At 44.1% G+C, this 26,628-nt stretch overlaps 1 protein-coding gene across 1 annotated transcript in view; it reads right to left on the minus strand.

Moving 5' to 3' along the window:
- Positions 1-24,696: 24,696 nt before the first annotated feature.
- The window catches only part of EOGT (EGF domain specific O-linked N-acetylglucosamine transferase), a 36,479-nt gene continuing 34,547 nt past the window's right edge, over positions 24,697-26,628 (minus strand). Inside the window, exon 16 of the mRNA XM_066596667.1 lies at positions 24,697-24,941. Within this exon, the coding sequence (XP_066452764.1) occupies positions 24,795-24,941 (147 nt within the window). The 3' untranslated portion in view covers positions 24,697-24,794. The remainder of the gene's footprint in view (positions 24,942-26,628) is intronic.

Genomic DNA, 26,628 nt, shown 5'->3' on the forward strand with positions numbered 1-26,628 from the left:
CATTGCGTCGTGCGGGGGGGGGGGGTTGGGCAGCATGTAACCCAGGAGAAGTGGCAGCGGAGTGTCATGCAGGCAGTGATTGTGCTTTGTTGGAGGTAGTGTGGTGCTTAGCTAAGGTATGCATTGCTAATGAGGGCTTTTCAGAAGTAAAAGTTGTTGGGAGGGGGGGGCCCAATCTTGCCGCTATTGTGGCTTAATAGTGGGACCTGTGAACTTGAGATGCAGCCCAACATGTAGCCCCTCGCCTGCCCTATCTGTTGCTGTGTCGTTCCCATCACTTTCTTGAATTGCCCAGATTTTCACAAACGAAAACCTTAGCGAGCATCAGCGATATACAAAAATGCTCGGGTCGCCCATTGACTTCAATGGGGTTCGTTACTCGAAACGAACCCTCGAGCATGGCGATAATTTCGTCCCGAGTAACGAGCACCAGAGCATTTTGGTGCTCGCTCATCTCTACCAACCATTCATTTGTATGGGCACCATCTACTAGAGCACTTTCCCTCGGTGAAGTTGGATGTGCCGTTACTTGTATCAGTGATTGTCCTTGTCAAAGTGGAACAAACCTTGTAATTCTTCACTATCAGAGTCCATGGAAATTAAACTTATTTCCTGTTTCTTATATAGCGCCAACCTATTCGATGGCGGTGTACAGAGATTGTCATGATTCACATCAGATGGTGGTCAATGATTTTATATCAACCTTGTTTTTTCCTATTGTTGCTGAATTAAGAGTAGGGATGGCTTTAGATGGGACAGCTATTGAGTCCCGTGAAATATTCACTAAAGTGTACAAATATTTGTTGTTTGTGTGCTTTTACACCGAGCGATTGTCGTTCACCTGTTTTCAATCACTGCAGAAACTGATAGGGGACATTTACACGGGCTGAAATATCGTTTGTTGACGGGCTCGGGGGCCATTAGGGCCTTGGAAACAAAGTGACTGGTGAATGAATTCTCACTCGCCACCCAGTTGGTGACTGTGTTCATATAGAACAACTGTTGCGTATTGAAAGTTTTTAGTTTGCTTTCATTCCGTTAGCCGGAGACTTTTTTTTTCCTGTAAAAGAAATGGAAACCTAATGAAACGGAAGCAAACTGAAAACTTTCCGCATTCTTTCAGTTTTTTCGAAAAACCCATTGAAATCAATAGGGAAGAAACGGAAAAGTTCATTTCTGTTTTAATCCCGTTTTTCCATGCTCCAAAAAACGGAACAGAGAGGCACAATTATCATTGAAAGTAATAAAAGAGGAGTGAATTGGCCATTACTGAGTGGCTTTCTTTTTTGGGACATGAAAGGATTGGGGTCCCGGGCATGAGTTTGCACTCAATGACATTCATGTAGGGTATATGAACAGTGGATGCCATCCTGGCACAACCTCTTTAACATGCAACTGCCATTCAAGAAGATGTCAGAAAGCACAGCAAAGATACTTCTTATCCCTAATTGGTTAGGTAAATCTAAAGTGACGACAGCGCCCTCTTCTGGATTAAGCAAGCAACTGTCAGCAATCAAGCTTGGCAGTGGATGCCTGGAGTAAGGCTCTCAAGCTTTATTAAAGATCCCTCAGAAGCCCCAAACCACCTGTAGAAAACCCATAAATGTATTCTGTATCTTAGCTGCAGGGGATACATCCGAAGGGATTATTTGCATAAATTAATGCGGTTTTATACATCACCGCTGAATTCATTTTTTTAATACCCATACAAAGGAATACAATTGGAAAAGCTTCAACAAAATAACCTTTGCACTTTAGTATTTCACAGCCTGATATCACATGATCTTAAACAGCGACAATTATACTATATGAAAAACCGAAAAACTTTCCTTAATCTGCAGCGATCAGTCATTTGAAAGCTTCTACTGCCACCTAGTGCCCAACCACCACAACACTGCATTTAAAAAAAAAAATTCTTCTGGATGACTAGATTTATAATTCGTCTATCTCTTCAGCATCTCAATAGCAGTATATAAATAACTTAAACTTTTCCCCACCGACCCCCCGATGCACGAAGGGCTTCGAAACTTTAGCAAGTCCTGACCTTCAAATGCAAATTGATAGACAGAATGTATTTGTCCTAGAGGTTTCAAAAGTCCATACTAAATTTGGAAACATAATTGGAAGATGCAAAGTGCAGAAAGTAATCAGCGCAGACATACGTAGTCAGCATTCTTAACAACACCGAGGCATAGATTGTCCGCGTACAACGGGCCAGCCGAATCGCTGCCTACTCCAAAGCTATTAATTGCATTTTGCCTAAAAGTCTTATTAGCTGAACTAGACAACTGAAACCGTACCAAATAGGATTGCAGTTATTAAGCATTTTCAGGAGCTGTTATGGAACAGTTATGGGCTCTCTGAATTTCTCATTATAATAATTGTTTTTCATCGGTTCATAGCGGCGGAGGCAGAGAAAACAATTGGATCGACATTCATCATACCATCTTAATTCATTAAACCCAAATATCTAATATGGACAATGAGCGGAGTCAGCATTTTTTAGGCTAAATTATACATTTTTTAATGGGTGTCTGCTGTAATACGTGCCGTATAAACAAATAAAATGACTTGGCGCCGGTTATGACTCTACCGGAGAGATATATACTGGGTCCCGGCTACAGCAGATGTTATTGGAAGCTATTTATTTTTTAAATGTGGTTGTATGAGAGATGTCATATTCTTTTATGGGTCCGACATAAAAATGTGCCACAGTTGGCTCTACATGGAAGAGGCTGTGGATGTGCTCTTAAGATTAATGGCGCTCTGCTCGGCTAAGATCGCAGACAATGCAAAAGCTTGCAAATGTGCAAAAAATAATAAAGCTGATGTAAAAAAAAAAAACACAGGTGGAAAATGCGTCTGAAATATGTATGCCGGATTTACGGAACTTGTCATAAATTATATAATAGCGCACATACTGTATGTGGTTTAAGGGAAAATGCAATGAGGTTGCAGGTGTGGTAATACGGCGGAGATAGACGGAGGAGGCAAAAATAAACTTTTTACTAAACAGAAATATATTAACTATGTTTTAGCACTCTGTAAAGGACTCACCCCAAAGGGTTAAAGTTGCTGTAGATACAGTTTGTGAGATGCTCCCAAAATTTTTGCCAAAATTTGGTTGCAAAATTTTGCATCAAATTTTGGCACTATAGAACTGAGCATGCTCATTGGGAACTTTCTGGTGGCTGGAACCCCAGTTATTTAAAGGACAGTATTTGCTGTGCCATAGGAGAGAGTGAAGGGATAGTGTTAGTGAGCTGAGGTGCTGCTAGGGAACTGCCAAGAGAGGTGCAATAGTCTGCAGAGGAGCTTCTGCCTGGAGTCCAGAGAATGTGACTAAAAGGGACTGCCTGGATGTGAAAGAACTGTTTAGAGAGCGCTGACCAGAGAAACTAGAAACTGCTGCAATGAAGAAAGAAACCGTGTTACATCCACAGCATGGTTGGGACAGCTGATTGCACCAAGGAACTTAGGAGAACAGCACAGTAGAGTTGCACTCCTGACTAAGGATAAGCCCAAGTAAGTAGTAGGGGTGATTCCCATACAATAAAACTGTAAGTAAGGCCAACCTCCATTCAGACATTGAGTGGCCACACTATTAGGGATGCTCTGTAGTAGTCAACTGGCCTGTTTTACAGGAATTTATTATACCCAAAGGACTTAAATTTCTGTTGCTCGTAGATACGAACTGGAATAGTGGTCCAAGCCTACATAATAGAAACCCGGGGATTCGAGTTTGGACCCCGTGTTGCCAATAGACCGTATTGATATTAGGAGTGTTTTAACCATTTAAAGACAAATTGCATGTTATGTACTTTACGTGATTTGTGTTTCTGTAAACAGTACTAATCTTTAAGCCACTTTATTGATACTGTGCTTTAGGCCTCATGTCCACGGAGAAAATAAGGCCCGCTACGGATTCCCCATGGAGAATCCGTAGCGGGTCCCTCCTGCCCCGCAGACATTAGGGATGAAAATAGCAATTACTCACCTCTCCGCACGCTCCAGATCTTCCCTTCTTCGCAGCTTCATCTTCTCTCCGTCGTGGCCGGATCTTCTTTCTTCGGCCCGGCGGATGTGCACGGCCCGTCGGTTGCGTGCCGCGCGCATGCGCCGGCCCGAAGAAAAAAGATCCAGCCGCGACAGAGAGAAGATGAAGCCGCGAAGAAGGGAAGATCCGGAGCAGGTGAGTATATTCTGATTTTGGTCTCCCGCGGATCCGGACGGCTTCCATAGGCTTCAATAGAAGCCTGCGGGAGTTGTCCCCGCAGGAGACCCGCACCTAAATGGAGCATGGTCCGGATTTTTTCATGCTCCATTTTTTTTTAAATCACTTTTATTGACCATCCGCGGGTATTTATCTACCCGCGGGTGGTTAATGCATCCCTATGGGATGCGGATCCGCATGCGGGTGATCTAATAAATAATAATAATCTTTATTTGTATAGCGCCAACTTATTCCGCAGCGATCTGCTGCGGATTTAAAATAATCTTTTGCCCGTGGACATGAGGCCTTAATCAGTATTCTGTGTTGTGCCCAAAGTATCATCAGTCCTAGGATTTAGTTAACTGTAGTTAGCAACAACTTATTCAAACGGTAAAAGTTGGGTGCTTAATCATAATAATTCAATTGTTCACTTTTAATTCTTTGTTCTTAAATAAATATTATGCATTGTGGTTATTCATATCCTGAATCCTGCATTGTGATACCGCCACCCATGACTTAGTAACATAGTATGTTAGACTGAAGGGAGACAATGTCCATCTAGTTCAGTCTGTTTCCACCCCCTCTTGTTGATCCAGAGGAAGGCAAAAAAAAAACAAAGAGGCAAAAGCTAATTAGCCCATTTGGAGGAAAAAAATTCCTTCCCGACTCCATAATGGCAGTCAGAATAATCCCTGGACAACTCCACAGGAGGGTCAAGTATTTAAACTTTGCATAACATTTAATAATAGACGTCTTTCTCCATAGTAGGGCATGATATTTAAACATTACATGGTGGTTTCCCAGGGTATCAGGAAATCCCCAATGCCATAGATGTTTTGTACCTGATGGGGAGCTGGACCAATCCCCAATGCACATAGATGTTTCCCTGAAGAGGAGGCGGACCAATCCCCAATTTCCTAGATGTTTTGTACCTGATAGGGAGTCGGATTAATCCCCAATGTCCTAGATGTTTTGTACCTGATGGGGAGTCGGACCAATTCCCAATAGTAGATAAAAAGGCGATGGTAAAGCAACATGTAGGAATTCAATAATTCTTCAAAGAATGTTCATGATAAAATCCAAAATCTTGTAGATATGATGTGTACTATTGTACAGATCTGTTTCAGTAAGGCTCGCCTCCTCCCATTGCTGGCTGTAGACAAGGGGTGGGATATGGGCGGAGCTAAGCTTCACCCTCTCCCTGACTCTTGTGCATAGCCATCAATGGGAGGAGGTGGGCCGGGATGGTGCTTAGCTCCGCCCCTGCCCACCCCCTCCTATTGCAAAGAAAGAGCAGAGAGGAGAGGTCAGGTGAGCCTGCGATAGGGAGGGAGGGGAAATTTGTGACGGCATGGTTAGCTGGGAGCATATGTATTGGGCCCCATGCCGTGTGAACGTTCATAAGCTTCTATGCCCCAGATGGAAGCGCATATTGGCCGGCCGTGAAAACACCAGCCAATATGCGCTCGTGTGAAAGAAGCCCCAGCCTGAGGAAGGATCCTGGGAGATCCGTAAGCTCGCTATTACATCATGCATTTTTGTTAGCCATTAAAATGTCTTATATCTACATGATTACTTGGTTTCTCTTAGTGAGAACAATCACAAAATACGGGGCATGCTCTATTTTTATACGCATTTGCACACCTGAGGCTCAATAGGATTCTTTGCGGGTGCGGAACTGTGTGATTGGCAGTCTTAATTGCTAGCATCAGGGACTAATTAAGCTGCTGAGATGGTTCAGAACTGGAGTGGGAAATACAGGCCTGGCAGCGCAATCAAGTACAGTAAGCTGCCTGGAAACATTTTCTAGAAAACTTGATCTCGCTCCATTCAGAGCGCAATCATGTGACGTTCTCGCAAGCGTTTATATGTCACGCTCGCGCACAGGAGCTCTAAGGGCATTAGCGCATTTACACATGCATTTGTAACACATATTTGCGTAATGGGCATTATGTATTTGCGCGTGCAAGTGTGGGTTTTACTGTACTTTTTGTGCATGCAAAAGAATCACACAAGCATGCTCCTATTAATGAATTGCTGCGCAAATACATTCCTGTGACACAGGCCTAAAATACGCACAAAAGGTATGTTCACATATTTCGCCTCAAAAAAACGTGCAAACTGCTTTCCGCTGCTGTTTTTGGCACAGATCTGCACTTGGATTTTCCCTTGTCAATGCATAAAATTCACATGTGGAATTCTGACGTGGAAACGAGTATTTCTGTGTCAGAATTCCGCACGTGGATTTTGCCCATGGACAGGTAAAATTCTGCATGCAGATCCGCACTGAACACCACAGAAGAATGTGCAGGAAAATCCACATCAAAATTGCTATGAGTAAATTAACCCTACTGGTCGTGATCAAAGATAACCACCATCCCAACTATTCAACCCTTCAGATGCCACAGTAAGTAGCAACCACCATACCTCAGGCAAATATAGATATTATATTTTTGGTGTGAAAAAAAAATGATAGCAAAATTAATGGGGTTTTACCAGAATCCACTTTTATCTCTTATCCATAGGTGACCCCTTCCCATCAGCTGGTCGGTACATGTCATCACCTCTATCTAATTTGCGCCAAATACAAGAAGCTTCTTGTCTGCAGGGGCTGATATTCCTGCAGAACAATTTCATTACCTAGTGGAATCTATGCCATGAGGAATTGCTGCAGTATAAGGAGCTACTCACAAGGGGTTAATACAGGCAGCCTCTGTGCATAGGGGATACTGGATGGGTGTGAGCTTGTCCCCATTCACAGGTTCTACAATCACTAGAGCTCACCAGGAATGGTGCAAGGGCTAGAGTTTGGTGACTAAAAAGAGGTATTCTTGTGGAGATGGTAGGAGGGTGCAAGCCTGAGAAGTGAAGGTGCTGCAAGGACTGAGCGAGACGGGGTCATATTATCTAGAAGAGACACTGGTAATCCCCCCATATTTCGCCCCAAGCAGACAACAGAGCCACGATCTACAGAGATACAGAGAGGGAGATCAATTGCTGGTGCTACTTCTACAAGGCCCACGGGCTACGGCTTGTGTAATCGGAAATCGGTTGAGGGAATACCAGGACAGAGTTGCATGTACTCTTTAGCGACAAACTGTAAGTGAGATCGACTCCAACCTGGATCATAAGTGTGCACACTAGTACAGACTGACAACAGGCCTATTGTATAGGGAAACACTGCAGCAATTACAAGTTGAAGAGACCTGGTTATATTAATGCAATACACCACTGTGCATCTAGGGAGTTACAGATGCTGTGTTTAGTTATAGCACGTTAAAAGTAGTGCAGTAACAACCTGGTCAAAAGAACTGTGCACTGCCGCCTGTGTCTGCAATCCGCTGTTAGCAGTCTAACTCTTGCTTTACAGCATAAATCATGGGCAATGTACAGAGGTGGACTGACTTTTTATGGGAGAGTGTTGTAGCATGCTCTGTGACCTGTGCAAGGAGGCAGAGGAGGTGATCTGTGACCATCACCTATTGTGAATGGTGGATCCTGTGTTATCTACATATACGTGTCACTTTTCAGTGTAATCCTGCCTGTGATGATAATAAAATGACTGCTGAGAACTTTTCTCTACAGATCAAGAAGTATCAGACTATTATGAGGTCTAGTGGTCAGTGTGAGAACTGCAGGATTTTTAGATTTTTTTTATATACATAGTGACTTTGAAACTTAAAAAAAAAAATCACCAAAGATCCTTACAAATATGTTTAACATAAAACATTGATTTATACAATAGGTCATTTTCTGATGAGACAATCCCTTTAAGCCAGCAAGGCATGCTGGGAGTGTTAGGTTAACCCCTTCTTGTATTGCAAGCCAACCTTCTTTTGCTTTATATTTAGATCCCCCCTATTCATAAAACAAGAACATTTCTAAACCCAAATGTGCAGAGGTAAGTGACCCTTCACTATAAGCAGGACCCTCTTATCCCTGCCCTGAACACATTGTACAGATTAGTCTGTTTTCTGCTCAGCTTTAATTTGTCCTCGTACAGTGCAGCACTTCCAGTTTTTCCGGTATAAGTGTTCCTTAAGGATATTATTATTGTTGTTATTACTGAAGTGGATAATCTCCTGTGATGACGATAACCTTGAGGTATGCGACCAAAAAAAACCCAACTTCTATGATAGAATAGAAAAATCACAGCTGGGAGTTGATTGTAGACGGAGGAAAAGCAACAGGCTTGTAGAAATTACAACTTTTACTTTGATTTGGTCACTTTTGGTTAAAGAGGACTGTAGTTCAGGCATCTGAATTATGCGGAGAGGGGGTGTTTTCTAAAAGGTTAAACTGCTGCATCTCTTCTGTACCCTTCTAAGCTAAATATACCCTTAAACGGGTCGACTGTCTAACGGACTACCACCCAACAATTGTTCCTGTGCTCTGGGCTACATTCCCACGAACGTATATCGGCTCGGTTTTCACGCCGAGCCGATATACGTCGTCCTCGTGTGCAGGGGGGGGGGAGGATGGAAGAGCCAGGAGCAGGAACTGAGCTCCCGCCCCCTCTCTGCCTCATCTCCGCCCCTCTGCACTATTTGCAATGAAAGGGGGTGGGGCGGCGGCGGGGCTAAGTTACGCGAATTAGCCCCGCCCCTGTCCCACCTCTCCCCATTGCAAATAGTGCAGAGGGGCGGAGAGGAGGCAAAGAGGGGGCAGGAGCTCAGTTCCTGCTCCTGGCTCTTCCATCCTCCCCCCCCCTGCACATGAGGAGGACGTATATCGGCTCGGCATGAAAACCGAGCTGATATACGTTCATGGGAATGCACCCTTCCACAGGAGCAATAGTCTTTCTCTGAATGTAGGTTGAGCAGCTGGAGATCGTTCCTGCCCGCCTCCATTCACAGTAAACAGGCAGTCATTCATAGTTAAATGACTACCTGTTTACATAACTAAACAGGCACTTGTTTTTTAGCAGAACTCTGACAAGTGAATAATTTGTCGCTCAGTGCCCTGTCATCGGCCACGTGTTCATGGGGCGATTATTCCACGAACTCGCAGTTTCCAGTGATAATTTGGGTAATAATTGCATCATGTAAAGGTATTTTAAGTCATCTTATCCAGCCAACAAGTACCCCGGTCTATACTGACGAGAGGAAAAAACCCCGAAAAAGTCCTTTTACAGAGGGGTCACTCTTCCTTTTGTAGGAGTTTCTGATATGGCTGACATGGGCTAATTTGCATACTATTTTCCCAAGGAGCATTGCCTGAAAAAGAAGTCTCTGTACACTAGCTGTGTCTCTTCAATGAGAACCAGTATCCACTAAAGTTAAAAAAATATTTATCATCAATTCATGCCGCTTGTGTCAAATTCTGACCTCCAATGCAACAGAAATCTGGATTCATCTGACCAGAGGATGTTTTTCCACTGCTCAGTGATACAATTTTTGTGCTCTTTTGCCCACCGGAGTCTCACTTTTCTATTTCTCTTAGACACAATGGCGCTGGAACTAGTCTGCCGTTATAGCCCATCTGTGCTAAGGAACAGCGAGTTGTGTATTGGGACATGTCTGTTGGGGCACCAGTGTTGTATTTAGCTGCAATTTCCTTGACTGTGCACGGCCTGTTCATCAGAACAATTCTTGACAGCCTCCTCGGACCCCTTTCAGCAACAAATTCTTCTACAAGGTTGGTAGTGAAATTCCGGCCCCGGCTAGTCCAAAACCGATAACCACGCCTCATTAGAAGTCACTCAGATCGCTGGATTTTCCCATCTTATGTAGATTCGCACTAAAACTGATCCACGGAAAACTTGTCACATGATTTTATGCTACACTTTGGGGTCACGGCGATAATTTCCATACATGAAAGCATTAATGGTGAAAGGACCAGAAGCTCTAATAAAGTGGCCGTTCCTTGTAGTGTGCCCACTCTTTATGCCTATAAAACACATTAAAGTCTTTATTTTATGTTCTCTTCTCTGATCATTTTATTTATACATGTATGTCTGTGTCGTGACATTCATGGGGAACCGATCTGCAGGTCAGGAATATAACGCGTTTTGTACATTAAACGCAGCGCTCCTGCATTTAACAATCTGCCTTTTCCAGTTGCCTTCACCAGAGCAACCAGTGACAATTGGCATCTTAGTGGCGTTAGTCACAATGAAAGTTCCCAAACCTGACCAGGTATATGAGCACATTTCACAGGGAGGTCAGATCCGTGCACATCACATTTAAATGCGCTGGAAACATTTTGATTGCCTGCCAGAAACAATTTGTGTATTTATAGCCGTTGAGAATATTTTCTATCTTTAGACACATTAAAGTAAAGCTGAGCTATCTGATGTAATCAGATTTCATAACCGGGAGAAATGAAAACAAAATCGTATTTTTTTATCATCATGCGTTGCAGAGTAATATTTGCCAAATAAATAAGTGTGACAGGACAATTGTGATCACACCGACTGGAGACATTGAAATGCAAATGGATTTTCAGAGCAGCTTAGTGCTGAGGCAATGTGAGGTGTGACGTGTTTAATAGGCTGATGATAGATAGATAGATAATGTAATACACTACCGGTCAAAAGTTTTAGAACACCTCCATTTTTCCAGTTATTTTTGACATTAGCACAGTTCAAGTCCAGCAAGTAATGTGAAATGGTTCAAAGGTACTAAAGTAAGTTAAAAACATTAATATATTATGAAATTTTAGGCTGAAATGCAACAATAGCCTGAATTATTTTAACCAAAGGGCTTTTTTCAGGGAACACATCAAGGACTGCTGCTCAGAAAGCAAATTATGGTTTGAAATTGGATACAAACTATTCCCACAGGTGTACCAACTTTTGTAGATTACTTTCAAACCCTCTGACTCTATATAACCAGTGTTGGAACAGACTGCATTACAACACCGTATAGGCACGATTTGGACAGATTTGGACAGCACATTGCTATCATAACGGCAAGAAAAAGTCAGACAATTATAAGCCTTAGAAGTGTACGTCTGTCCTACGGACAAACTACCAAGAAAGTCAAGATGGCAGTCAGTACAGTTTCCTATACCATCAAAAGGCACTTGAAAACTGGAGGAAACTGTCAGGAAGAGGTCTGGCAGACCAAGGGCTACTACAAAATCAGATGACAAGTTTTTGAGAGTCAACAGTTTCAATGATTAATGCCTCACAGCACAAAATCTTCAAGCACAATGTAATACAGCAAAAAATAAACAATGTTCCACTGTGAAGACTTTTATCTGCAGGTTTGAGAGAGTATCAGTAAGGCCTCCTGCACACAAGTGGATTTGCATTGCGGAGTACGTGGCAGGCGTCCGCCTCCGGGCTCCACAGCAAATACCACCCCATAACATTCAATGGCAAAACGCCATTTCATCTCCACGAGCGGAAATCAATTGCGATTTTTCGTTTGCAGAGAAGTCGCAGTATGCTGCGATTTTGTGCAGGCTATGTACAAGCAGCTTCCATTGAAGTCAATAGAAGCCGTACATCCCACGGCTATCACGGGATACACATCAATGCCAAGCACCGGCGCTTACTGCGCATGCGCGATGAAGTGCCGGCGGGCACATACCAGTGCTCGCAGAAGATGCTGGACAGGTATGCAGGGGTCACCGGACAGGCACCGGGTCGAACTCCACTGCAGGAATCCCGTGTGCAGGAGGCCTAAGAAAGCCACTGCTAAGATTGCAAAATAAAAAGACTTGCCTGGGCCGAGCAGGACCTCCAGTGGACTACTGAAGAGTGGAAGGTCTTATGGTCTTGTGAATACCGATTTGACATCTTTGTTACATCACACAGGGCTTTTGTATGCCATCGCGTAGGTGAAAGGATGGTTCCTGAATGTGTGACACCAACTGTTAAACATGGAGGAGGAAGCATGATGGTCTGGGGCTCTTTTGCTAGATTTAGAGCTGGCAACTTGTACAGGGTGCCTGGCACACTGGACAAAAAGGGCTACCACAGCATTTTGATAGCCATACAGTACCCTTTGGTGTACTCCTAGTTGGTCAGGGGTTCATATTACAGAAAGATAGTGATCCAAAACATACTTCTAGGTTATGTCAGAACTACTCAAGACAAGAAACTGCCATTAGGCTCCAAAGAATGGAATGGCCTACACAGTCTTCAGCTCTAAACCCCATTGAGCTTGTTTGGGATGAGCTGGACAGAAGAGTGAAAGCAAAGAAACCTAAAAGTGCAGCACATTTGTGGGAACCTCTGCAACAATGGGTAAGAAATTTCAGAATAATATCTGAATGCAATTGTAGAATGCATGCTTTGCTTGTATAACGCTGTTAGATCAGCTAGAGGGGGCTACTTTGAAGAGTCAAAAATCTAGATTTAATTCAGTGAAACAAAATGAATCTATTATTTTTATTCATCTTATTTGTTCTATGCTTTCATTTCAAAGTACATTTGAGACACTAAACGGTGTAGATATCTATAAAAACTGGAAACATTTACGTGTTCTAAAACTTTTGACTAGTAGGATGAAGCAGGATGGATGGATCGATAGATATGAGAGAATTATAATTGTTACTTATTAAACATCTTTGACATGTATAACGTAAAATCTTCCAGAGTAGTAATGTTAGGCCTGCCTAGCAGGAAAGGCTTCAGAAGGCCCAACCATGCATCTACTGCAGTGGTGACCGCAGGACACTCTGGAACAAACAGATGTGGCTGGACCGGGATGGGATACCTCTTGGCAAAGGTCCTGTTGCAGGCCTTACTGGCTGCTTTACAGTGCAAATGCATTATGGGCTGGAAGAATGGCATTGTTCTTTCTCGCTGTCCACCAAAACGTTTATTCTACCAGTATGGTAATAAATCAGTCTCTAAATTAACAGCGAAACATTTTTTTTCAACTCGCTTACAGAGTGCCATGTCCATGGCTTGGAGCTACAATGAGGTCTTTTAGTTCACTGGCAACAGACCAGTTGGCTAGCAGTTCCACCAAAGGTCGACACTCTTCTCTCCAACTATTGGCTACCCGCTGACAGGACTCTCTCTCGGCCCCTTGTCTTGGATTCCCATCTCTGACACAATGTTCCATTTTTATTTCCTTCTTATATCTACTGTGCAATACTGGAGGAATGCTACTGTAATTTTTGGGATTATTCTTTGAAGGTGCCAGCCTGCTGGATTGACAGTTATATATTATGCGGTTAATATAAACAACAGTTGTGCAATGTTCCGTAGATGGCCTATGTGTATGAGTGCTGATACATGTATATGTCAGTAGTATTACCACTTCATCATCTCTTTCAGCGTATGGATGTGTTTAGACGATGCAAACCTGATCGTGAGCTCCATTCATAGAGATCGGCGCTCATTAAAATCTCTTATACTCTCTCTTACATATACAAGGTGGTGGCCAAAAATATGGAAGTGCCATACGAAATGCATGCCTTAAGTTACATGGGATTCTAAATCATATTTCAATAAGGCATGTACAGACCGATTTTAAGTGGCGGTAATAGGACACAGATGCTGCCAGGTAGAAGTGAACATCTAGCCAAGTAACAAGATTCTATTGGTCAGGGGTTTGAGTTATTCAGCTGCCGTTACCAGCTGGCTTCCAAAACCACCCAGAGCAGGGCAAGGGGTGAAGTAAACACAAATTTGGCAGGAAAGCTCTCAGCCAAGCCTGGGTTAAAAGGGCAACTCAGTGCTAATGATTAAAATCCCATGCATTTTGTACAGTGTTTCTATACTTTTGTGCACCCCCTGTATATGATGAGATGAAGTGGTAATACCAGTAACAAACATGTGTAGCAGCACTCCTACACATTTAATATCTACATAAAAATGCACAACTGTTGTTTATACTAACCACAAAAGAGTCCAAGGTTCTTAGCGTACATTTTGATCAAAACACATGGACCCATCCACCACGTCCAAGTAAACCTAAATGGATGGGTTCCTAGATCTATAGCCACCTCTCTGAGCTAAAAAGCCTCCACATGAAGGGGAAAGCTGGATACTTGACTATATACTCTTACTGAAGCACCTGGAACAGATGGGTGAATGGACTGCATGACATGTGTAGGCAGCCAATCTTACACTACCTTCCGTGCATTTTGTATGTGGTTAGTATAAACAACATTTGTGTAGTTTTGTGCATAATAAATCAGTATGAGTGCTGAGGCGCATTTGTTACTGTAATTGTTGCAGCCATGACTTACGTCCACCGTCACATTTATTTGTTGGAGGCGCAGAATTGTGTAAGAGTGTCTGCCTACACATCATGCACTGCATTCACCCATCCATCCCATGTGCTTCAGTGACAGTATATAGCCAGGTATGCAACTTTCCCATTCATGTGGAGGCTTTTAGCAAAAAGGAAGGCGTCTATAGAGCTTTGTAAACATCCATTTAGGTTCACCTGGATGTGAGAATTACCAGCTGAAATGTGTAAGCTTTGCCTCCTACATCAAGATTACTGGATGTACTAAATAAAACTGTGAATTTTATCCTTATATGACTCATTCCATTTAAAGAGGGAATTTTTGAAAAAAAAAAAAATCAAAATATATTAGTTAATATTTTTTGATGATTTATGTTTTTATGACTCTTAGAGAGTATATTTTACTATTCTCAAACATTTCTTCTAACAAAATCATATCTAACACTGCACTCAAACTTGACCATGCAAGTTTACACGTTTCCACAAGTTTTGACAGATTGAAGAGAAAGATTTTTTCAGTCTGCATTTCAGTATAGAAGTGAATAGATGTTTTTAACTAACACATGTGACCAAAAATAAGCCAGTGAGGTAATGATGTAACTTATTATATTTGTTATATTATGTAATTTATAGTAGAATCAATAGCCCACCAACTAGATGTCCGGTCTGTCACCAAGAAAGTGTAATTAATCATTCTGTTAGTTAATGGTCATTATAATTTACAACAAAAGTTCTTAATTTAAAGGGGTTGTCCCGCGCCGAAAGCTAAAATTTTTTTTTTGCCCAGTCCATGTAAAGGAAAAACGCTGCCATGTGTTAGTAAAAAAAAAAAAAAAATTCCCTTACCTGAATCCCCGTTCAGCTACTTTAAAAAATCTTCTGTCCAAGATGGCTGCCGCTGGTCTTCTCCCACAGTGCACCGCGGGTCTTCTCCCATGGTGCACTGTGGATGTTCTTCTGCTGTCTGCGTTCCACTGCCGATTACAGCCACCCCATTGACTCATCGGCACCATGTGACGGGGCGGAGCTACGCGATGACGCTGAGAAGGGGGAGGAGCCAGGTCGCAGCTCATGAGCCGGAGCCTCCAGGAGATGGTTTTTCTCTGCGCAAGCGCGACTGTTGCGGCGACCAGAGAAGAAGGCTTCAGTCGTCGCCATGGAGACGGGGACGCCAGCACCAAAGGGGGTAAGTGTATAACTTCTGTATGGCTCATATTTAATGCACGATCTACATTACAAAGTGCATTAATATGGCCATACAGAAGTGCTTAACCCCACTGGCTGCCGCGGGACAACCCCTTTAAGTCTTATAAGGTTCATATATATTGCAGTTACCTGTTACTGAATAAAACATGTAAAAAGATACGGATTACTTACCGGTAGTCCCATTTCCAGGAGTCATCACGACGGCCCCATTACATATGGAGGTTGCCCTCTGACCCAGGTAGGGACAGGAAGAGTTTAAAAGCACCTCCCTTTCCACCCGTGCTTCAGTGACTTACAAATTATTACGGTGGACAATGTTTACTAAACCAAATTTTACCTTTATTCGGTCATATTTACATTTGAAGAACATAAATTATTCTATAAGGGAGGGAACTATGGGCCGTCGTGATGACTCCTGTAAATGGGACTACCGGTAAGTAATCCGTATCTTTCCAGAGCGTCATCCCGACGGCCCCATTACATATGGAGTATACCAAATTATACGTGGCTCTAGGGTGGGACCACTGCCTGAAGGACTTTCCATCTGTAGCTCAGGTCTTTGTCCGACTGGACGTTAACCCTGTAATGTCGGGTAAATGTATGTATACTAGACCAGGTCGCCGCTTTGCAAATCTGCTCGGCAGACGCCTGGCCTTTTTCTGCCCAAGAGGAGGAGAGAGAGCGAGTGGAGTGGGCTCTAATTTTCCCCGGAGGATCGAGACCCCTGGCTTTATATGCCTCTTGGATGGCGGTCTTGATCCACCTTGTGATGGTGCTCTTAGATGCCGTCTTTCCTTTTGCCGGCCCCTGAAATAGGATAAAGAGGTAGTCATTTTTACGGAAAGAACGGGTGGCCTCTAGGTACGCTAGAACAGCTCTCCTAACGTCTAGGCTATGAAATTCTCTCTCTTTCTCGTTGCGGGGATTTTGACAGAAGGAGGGCAGAGTGATCATCTGCTCCCTATGAAATTTTGACACTACCTTCGGAAGGAAGGCTGGGTCTAGTTTGAAGGTAATCCTGTCGTCTTGTATTACCATGTATGGTTCAATACAATATAATGCTTGCAATTCCCCTATTCTCCGAGCCGAAGTGATAGCAACTAAAAGGGTAACTTTTAGCGTGAGTAGTCTCAAGGAGAGTTGTGAGAGGGGTTCGAAGGGGGGCTGGCAAAAGCCAGTTAAGACTATATTTAGGTCTCAGGTAGGAAAAGTTTCTCTAACAAAGGGTCGAAGCCGTTCTGCCCCTTTGAGAAACCTACGCACCCAGCGGTGTTCTGCCAAGGGGAAATCTAGGTAGGATCCTAGTGCCGCTGTATGAACTTTAAGGGTTCTAGGACTAAGGCCTTTTTCTAGGCCTGCCTGCAAAAATTCCAGGATTACTGGAATGTCAATCCCTGGGATTTTCCCTGGCTCTATTTTACAGAACTCTGTGAATTTCTTCCATATCCTATCGTAGATAGCTGTCGTGATAGGTTTACGGCTTTTTGTCAGGGTAGTAATTACATTATGGGAGAGTCCCTTCCCACGCAGTATCATGCTTTCAGCATCCATGCTGCTAGCTTCAATTTCTCAACCCCCGGGTATGTTAGCGGGCCCTGGAGGAGGAGATCTTCCACGGCAGGAGTGGACCCTGGATCGTCAAGGCTTTTAGCAGGGGATACCAGGGCCTTTTGTCCCACATAGGGGCGACTAGTATGACTAACGCCCGGCTGGTTTGGATTTTTCTGAGGGTGCGGGGGATCAGTGGGAAGGGGGGGGGGGAGGCGTAGGCTAGGTCCATGTCCCAGCTTCTACCCCGGGCATCTACCCCGCATGGATTGTCTCTGGGGTTCAGCGAGTAAAAGTCCCGGCACTTTGAATTTTTCTTCGTGGCGAACAGGTCTATCTGCGGCTCTCCCCACTGGCAGATTAGTTGGTCGAAGACTCGCTGGTTCAATCCCCATTCTCCTGGATGAATGCTCTGTCTGCTCAGGAAGTCGGCAGCGACGTTTGTGGACCCTTTTAAGTGGATCGCTGACAGGGACAGCACGTTGGATTCCGCCCAGCGGAGTATCTTTGTTGCCAGTTGTTGCAGGTGTGGGTGTCGCGTTCCCCCCTGGTGACGAACAAATGACAGAGCTGTCATATTATCGGTTAGAATTTTGACATGCCTTCCTCTTACAAGGGGTTCTGCTGCCTGAAGGGCCTCCCAGATTGCCCTTAGTTCTCTGAAATTGGATGAGCGTTTAGCTACTTGGGGGTCCCAGATTCCCTGTAGATTTAGGTCGGCTACTTGAGCTCCCCATCCCGTTTTGCTGGCATCTGTTGTGATGGGTACAGTAGATTCTTGTGACCAAGAGGTACCTTTGCTTAGGTTCCTCTGTGAGGTCCACCAGCGTAGGGACTCTTTGACTCGGACGGACAGGCTCACCTTCTTATCCAGGGATGTCTGCCGTTTGTCCCAGTTGGCAAGGATAAATCCTTGTAGTTGCCGGGTATGCGCTTGTGCCCATGGGACTATCTGAATGCAAGCTGTCAGAATACCCAGCACCTTCATTGTTTCTCTAATGGAAACCGTCGTAGCCTGACAGAGGGAGTTTACTCTTTTGGTGAGGTCTTCCTTCCTAGATGATGGAAGCCAGGATTCCTGGATGTGGGAGTCTAGTAATACACCCAGGTACACCTTCTGTGTACCAGGGTTCAAGTCGGACTTCTGTTTGTTAACTATCCACCCTAAAATGTTTAGGGTGGACAAGACCATGGATAGGTCTGTACGCATGGTCTTCTCCGTCCTTGACACCAACAAAAAGTCGTCCAGATACGGAAATATGCGGATCTGGTTCCGCCTGAAATAGGCTACCATCTCTATTACGATTTTCGTGAACACCCGAGGGGCGGTGGAGATTCCGAATGGAAGGGCCGTGAATTGGTAATGTTGGATCTTGTCTCCCTCCCGCAGAGCAAATTTCAGGTACTTGTGATGGGCTGCAGTTATTGGGACATGGTAATATGCATCTTTGAGATCTATGGTGCACATTACACTATCTCGGTCTATTAGTGAGACAATGGATCTTACTGTTTCCATCTTGAATTTTTTGTACGAGATAAATTTATTTAGGGCTTTAAGATTAAATATAGTCCTAATGGAACCGTTTGGTTTTTTTATTAGAAATAGGGGTGAATAGAATCCCTCACCCTTTCGTAATCAGGGACTTGTGTAATGACCCCTAGGTCCTTGAGTTCCTGTACACCTTTTATGAGGTTCCCTTGTTCCTGTAGGGACCAAGGGGAGGTTATGAGGAATCTCCTAGGGGGTAGCGAGTGGAACTCAATTTGGTACCCTGCTTCAATTATTCGGAGTACCCAGGGGTTAGATGTTATCCCCTGCCACTGGCTTAGATAGCCCGCTAATCTACCCCCTGTTTGTTCAGGGGAGGGTTGGACTTCCTTACCCCGACCTCCCTTGGGGTACGACCATCTTCCAGTCTTCCCTTTCCTTTTAACTTCGGGAGGTGGCTGGCGTGTCCTCTTCGGGAAGGATGGTTTCCTGAAAGGTTGTCTGTCGGGCAGGGTTTTACTCTTGTCGCCGACTTTTTCCAGGATTTTGTCTAGGATGGGCCCAAACATATATTCCCCTTGGAAGGGGATGGCGCAGAGCTTGTTTTTTGATGTAATGTCTGCGGCCCAAGTCTTCAGCCATAATGCCCTTCTCGCTGAGTTGCTGAGGACTCCGGTTTTTGCCCCGTATCTCACCGTCTCCGCTGATGCGTCAGCCAGGAAGGCGGTAGCCATTTTTAGGAGGGGGAGACAGCTGGCCAACTCCTCTCTGGGGGCCCGATCCTTTATGGAGGCTTCTAGCCTGTTTAGCCAGAGCACCATGGATCTAGCCACTGAGGTTGAGGCTATGTTAGCCTCGATGGTGAGGGATGTTGCCTCCCAGGCTTTCTTCATTAATCCGTCGATTTTTTTATCCATCGGATCGGATAGCTGGGAGGTGTCCTCGAAGGGCAAGAGGGTCTTCTTGGCCACTTTTGCAATTTGGATGTCCACCTTAGGGGTTTCCCTGTACAGGCAGACGTCCTCGGTAGCGAATGCGAGCCGGTTTCGGATTTCTCTTGGAACCGTTATCCTTTTTTCCGGTTCCTGCCATTCGTCTGTAATCACTTGCTGCAGGGTCTGGTTGACCGGGAACATGATCTTTCTCCTGGATCGGAGGCCGCCAAACATCTCATCCTGGATTGTCCTTGGCGGGTTATCTTCCTCAATTTGCATTGTTTCCCTCACCGCCTTGATGAGGTGCGCAATGTCGCTTGATGAGAAGTAATATTTCCTCTCGTCTTCTATGGGAAATGGTGGGTCCTCTAATTCCCCTTCGGACAGGAGCTCCAGTGATTCACCGGAGATTGAACTCGCCGATTCGGTCTGTCTAGGTCTTTTAGGGACCCGTGACGGACCTGGCTGGGCCTGGGGAAGGGACGCCATGGAGGCCTGCAGTTCTTCCCTAATCATGCAGCGGATATCAGATTTGAATGCTGCTTTCTCTTCTGTAAGAATTTTCCCTGTGCATTCCTCGCATAGGGGTTTTTTATAGCTCTCCTCGAGCCTTTTGTTGCAGAGGACGCATTTTTTCGATTTTTTTCCTCGGGTCCGTTTTCTTTGGACCCTCCTTATCCATCTACCCATGAAAGTGGGGGAGAGGGGAGACAAGAAGAGGGAACATATATGCATCCGCTGTACAAGTGATCATTTTGCGCATTCTTTTTTGGCGTATAGCCTACTTACAGTTGGTAGGGTGTCAATCTCTCCCTCACGTGCTGAGCTGTCGCGGGTAGACATACTCACATACACTTGTCTGGCAGTCAGCAGGATCCTCCATGGAGTTTAGCCTGCTTTTATGGGGAGGATTTTCAAATTTGGCGCCATTTCCGGGTTCTCGCCGGTAGCCATGCCCCCTACGTTGCGCGCGTGACGTTACCGCGCCGGATGACGTCACCGCTATGCGCCCGAGGTCCAGGGAGGCCGCCGCTGCCGTTCCCCTGCCAGGCGTCCCGAACATGCGATCCGCGCGAGGGAGACCAGCGCTACTGAGGCGACTTACGGCTCCGTCGGCGGCGCAGGTCGGGGATGCAGGGACTCGTGAGTGTGCGGCCCCGACCTCTACCCCTCCAGGGGGACCGCACAGCGTGCGGTAAGTATTCCTTGCAGTAAGTACTCTTGCCTCCGCAGCTTTTTCTTCCTTCTCCTGCAGCTCTGGAGCTGCTCCTCTGTCCCACCGTAGGGACAGGAAGACACTGAAGCATGGGTGGAAAGGGAGATGCTTTTAAACTCTTCCTGTCCCTACCTGGGTCAGAGGGCAACCTCCATATGTAATGGGGCCGTCGGGATGACGCTCTGGAAAAAATGATTTCTTATTTTTAGTAAGTTTACATTCAAACACGTCCTGTTGGTTACCCGTACGTCCTGTCTATTACCATATGAAAAAATAAATTAGGGGTGTTTATAACTAATAGATCAGAACAAGTACAAAACAGACAATCTTTTAAGAGTATACTGAAAATAATGCGAAAGAGTCTTGATTATATATGAACTAGGAGTACAGAAATTTTGGAAAAAACAAGCATTCTGCAATTGCTATTCATTTGCATGCCCTGTCTGTTACTAAAAGTCACATGTCATTTACTAAGAGTTGATAGAAAGTTAGGAGGTAGGTATGACATAGATACATTTGTTACAGTGCATAGTTTAACTACCCATAGCTATTTTAAAAGTTTCAGACAAAAATAGATTTTAAAAAATTAAAAAATGTGAAAAAAATTTGAGTGTGCGTGTCCTGTCTGTTACCATGGAATGCACCATATATGGACGTTAGGCTTTTTTTTCTTTTGATCTAAAGAAAAATGTAGCAAACTGCACTTTTCTGTTCCACAGAATAAGTATGCCTGAAGTATACTTTTTGCTTTACATCACAGTTGAAAGCAAATGTATAAAAATGTAAAGCTGTGCGTTTCCATATGTTCAACATATACAATGTTTGTTCTCAAATGGCAAAAAAAAAGTGTTGAACGCCCAAACTTTTGTTAAATATGTGTATTTTTAAATGTAAAAATAGACAAACATAACGTAAAATGTTTATTATATGTGCTGGGGGGGAAGGGAGCGGCTGTATCTCCCACTTTCTCACCCATTCAGACAGGTGGGTGTGTTGTATATACACCACAGGCCAGAATACCATTGGTTGGGTGGGGAGAGAGTTCAGCTCTGCTAAACTCCCTCCCCCTCTTTGCCCCTTGCTGTCTGCCAGCAAAAGGAGGCAGCGGGAGCTTAGCAGCGCTAATCATGCTAAACTCCCTCCCTCTGTGTCTGCCCGCGGCTCCCGTTAGCTAATCGCAGACAAAAGATAGGACAAGTCTTATATTTTCGGGACATGCGTAAAAGGGCCACTGGAACCAGTAACATGTGTTATTTTTTTTTCTCCGGACAGACGATTTTATGCGCCGCAAAATCGCCCATCTGAACAAATGCATTGGAATCCAATGCTTCAGATAAATACTGTCCGAAAATCGTGACTATCACTGCAAAATCGCTGTGATGAAACGCTCGTGTGAATAAGGCCTCATTTACACGAGCGTGGTTTTAGCGCATTATAGGCAAGTAAAAAGATCGCGTTTAATAGAACTAATGGTTTCCTAAAGAACCGTTCAGAGGAAAGAATTTTAGACTCGCAAAATACTATCACCTAACAAAGATATGAGATGCGACGGCAAGGTCGCACCTAAGGTCCGAGCTGAGCGAAAAGATAGGACTTGAATTATTTTCGGTACGTGATGTGCTGGAGTTTCCATAGACTCCTATGGGAGCTGGATAACAGGCACCACGCAGCTCCCGATCATGTGAACGGGCAATTTCACTGCTAATTAAGTTCCAAACCTAATAGCTGGAAATCACCCCTTCACACGATATTTAGTGTAGTATAGCCGCAATCTTTTCATGTGCCTATACTGCACTAAAAAGTGAATGAGTCCTAAGCCTAAAGGCTCATTTACACACAAAGACAATCTTTCAAAAGGATTGAAAGATTGACAGTTTTAGCAATCATTTTGCATAAAGTGCTAATAGGCACTAATGCCCATTAGTACTTTATTTGCTTCATTTGCATGTAAATGAGCCTTCTGGAGCCCCTTGCAGAACACAGCAGGTGGTTTGAGCTCTGCAATCAGCTCCTTTGTTTTCACACAGGCTGTCAGCTGAACACAGAGAACACAGCATGTGGTCTGTGTCATCTACTCTCCTGCTGAAGGATGGATTTCAAGCTCACCATAAAAATCATCGCTCAGCCGAAGAGTGAACGATGGTAGCATTTACACACGACAATTATCACTCGTATGCAATTGTTTGAACGAATTTTGAGCGATAATTGTTGCGTGTAAATGGGGCTTAAGCCTCAGTAGGAGATCCATCAGTGAGGCTGGTCTGACAGCTTGGTACCCTTCTGTTCTTTCCTCTCCTGCACCTTCTTATCAGCTAATTTATGACCACAGCAAATATAAACTTTGTTGTGGTCTTCAGTTAGCTGATAAGAGAGTGCAGGAGAGGAAAGAACAGAAGGGAATCAAGCTGTCAGGGTCCGTTTACACCAAACCATTTGTACTTTGAACAAGTGAATGATGTTAGAATTCGCCAGGCAGGCTGTTTATACGGGCAGATACCATTGTTGGCTCGTTCAAATGAAAATCATTGATTTTACATTCACTGTATTAGTGAATGAGAATGACTGAACGATCGGCACTTAAACCAAACAATAAGTGAACAAGCCAAGAATGAATTTTATGCCAGCATAAAATGAATGAACAAAAAGCAAACGATTAATCATTCACTGCGTTTACACGGGATGATTAGCGTTCATTTTGAACAATTCTTTTGAACGATCATTCCATGTAAAAGGACCTTTAGTCCGGCCTCACTGATGGCTCTCCTGTTGAAAATTAAAGGTCCTTTTAGTCTGGCCAATTTCTTGGTCCAATCTAACGAGCACCAATTGAAATGCATGTAAATTGGCACTCATTTCATTTTCCTTCACATGGACCACGTCAGGACCAGCGGCTCTGGGGGTCTCAAGTGTCCACACAGCCGGTCCTATCATCCAGGCTGTGGGGGTGCGGCGCAGGGGAGCTCCAGTATTTGTGACCTCCCCTGGCCGCCGGCTCTGGGCGCGCAATCCCATGCTCAAGGAGCAGGCGCCTAGGTAGCTGGGTTGCGGCAGGTGCCGTCCCACGCTGCGTCCCCATTGCTATGACACCCAGGCGCGCTTATTCTGCACTCGCTGCTTTATGTCTGGGTCTATGCTCTGCACTGGCTGCGTGATGTCTGGGTCCTGCTGCTGCCAGGCTCTTCCCCCCCAATCAGCTGCTGGGTCGGGAGTTCTGACAGCATTTAAACTGCTAGTTTCCTTCAGACCTTTGCCAGTGTACGTTTGGTCTCCAGCTACACCCGTGTTTCCTGTATTTGATTCCCTGCTGTGACTTGCTTGCTCCGGACTTGACTTTGCCTTCGCCTGACCCCTTGTACCTTGCCTTCTTCTGTTGCCGACCCGGACTGCCTGACCTGCCTTTGTGTTTGTTTGTTTCTTGTATTTGTCTGTGAGTCTGACTCCTGCCCCACATCCCTCCTGAGTCTAAGGACCGTCACCCTAGGGCCTAGTCTAGGGGGGGCAAGTAGGTAGGGGACAGGGGTTGCGGGTAGTTTAGGGACTCCCGGTAACCCGGACCCCAGCTCCCTGACAGACCAAGAATCACCTGTGCCCACAGGCTGCCTGTACATCTCCCTGTTCACACAAGAACCTGTACCAGCCAATCACTGAGCATGTCTATGGTCATTGAAACTGAACAATTAGCCGACGAACAAGTGTTTGCTCCTTTGTCACCGATCCTTTGTCCTTTTACATGACCCATTTCATACATTAAAACCGTGATGTGAATAGCCCTTTACCTGTTGTAGATGAATGTGCAAAACAGAGTGGAGCGAAGAACAAAAAAAAAAAAAAAAAGATAAAAGTTGATAAAATGAAAAAAATTATTGAAGCAAAGTATAAAGGGTTAAAAAAAAAAAACACACATCTGAGGCATTTACTCCAAATTCACCAAATTTCAACAACTAGAATAAATTTTTATTATAATAAATAAATAATTTAATGGGTTATAAAATATCACAGGGATAAATCTGGTAAATCCTTTCATTTATGATTACAACTCATCCCGGTGTCTTCGGAGCGGCCACTCAGGATGACGAGACACATACTCTGCTGCCGCACTGACCAGCCTGACGAATTCCTCAACTTCGAAGGCATAATTGGTGAATTTCGGGTGTTCTCCCAACGTGGGGTGATGTCCCTTAATGAGACGACATAACAAGCTTTGTCATTGTCTGGCACGTTATTCCCTCCGATGAAAGACAAGTTAATTAAGTCATTCTGGACACAGAAAACAACTTTCATTTGAAGCCCCCGGGAACTATTGATCCGAATGGGACGCAGAGGAGAAGTATTGACGGGGTGAACTAATGACCAGTTAATTTACTTTTGATCCTGCCACCGCCTGAAATGTGTCACAACTCAGTGCAAGAGGTCTAATCATTGGAGAGAACAATAAAGTTTTAGATTAAAATAAAAAGCGTCAGTAGGAAGAATCAAGAGCGCCACCATGTGACCAAACGAGGAGTAATATACAACAGGAGACTATCCTAATATTCTTATAAAAGTAATTAAAGGGCCACTCCCGCAAAAACACTTTTTTTTTTTTTTACCATCATCTGTGTATTGCAGCCCCCTGTCTGATACTTATTAGATACCATCTTGGTGGTGAGATTTTTTTACATTCAGTTTCACATCTATTCCATGATGCATCAGCAGAGCATTAGTTGAGGCTATACCATTTTTGCCTGCCAGTGGGCAATTTAATTCTCATTATAAGCTAAATAAGATAAAGCCCACAAAAGTATACAGTCGTGATGATGAGCTGTGATCGCCTCTATTATATCTGTGCGACAGGAGCTCTGTAATCATGACTAACAAATATAACATTACCTCCCTTATATAAACTGGGGGAATAGCTGCATCATGAACAGAAAAAAAATCATCGGAGTGGCCCTCAAAAAATTTAGAGGTTTTCTGGTTTCAGCATAGAAATGTTATTCTCTGTATAATAAAATGTTAGACAATTTCCAATATACTTTGTATATCAGTTCCTCATGGTTTTCAAAGGGAACCTGTCACCACCATGAGTCCCATAAACTAAAGGTCCTTTTACACGGGACTACAGCGCCCAATAGTTGTCACAGTGATAGTGTTTAAAGCACAGGAGCAAAGATCGCTCAGTGAATGGAGGCGAAGCGGACCAGAGAGCTCTTCCGGCCACCTGCCTCCATTCAGAGTATACAGTATGAAGTTTACACGGGCTGATTGTCGTCTGATTTTTGTACCTGCAGAAACTGAACAAATGAATTATCATTCATTGTTCAGTCGCTGAAGGCATTTACAATGAATGATTATTGTTCAGATTCTCCTAATCCAACAAAATTCAATGTAACGGGGCCCTTAGTTATGGTGTTCATAGGGCAGGTCTACAGTAGTCCAGGGATGTACTTTTTATTACTAAATTCCAAGTAGAAAAGTATTTATTTTATATATTTAAAAAATTAGTAAAATCAGGACATCCTGGTTAGCCTACTAGTTTCAAACCACATTGTCATGAGTAAGAACGTGTGTTTGAAACTAGTAGGCTAACCAGAATGTCATGATTTACTATTTTGTAGACTTATGAAATAAAGCTTTGGTTTTATATTTTTCATTGGACAGAGTGCTGGACTTTCCTACTTGTAACTGAATGCTATTACTTGTTCCTGACATGGGGCCATCTAGAGCCACCAATTTTTCAAAGACCTTTAGAGATCTGACTGATTGGAGTGAAGTCAAGTCTGTGTGTATATGTGCGTTTTATACTCAACTGGCTGTCAGTCATGGAAGTTGGTGGCAGTGCTCTGGTCTCTGCAGCTGTGCGTGTGCACTCCTATAGAGAACAC

The sequence above is a fragment of the Eleutherodactylus coqui genome, chromosome 3 (assembly GCF_035609145.1).
Source record: "Eleutherodactylus coqui strain aEleCoq1 chromosome 3, aEleCoq1.hap1, whole genome shotgun sequence".
NCBI lineage: Eukaryota > Metazoa > Chordata > Amphibia > Anura > Eleutherodactylidae > Eleutherodactylus > Eleutherodactylus coqui.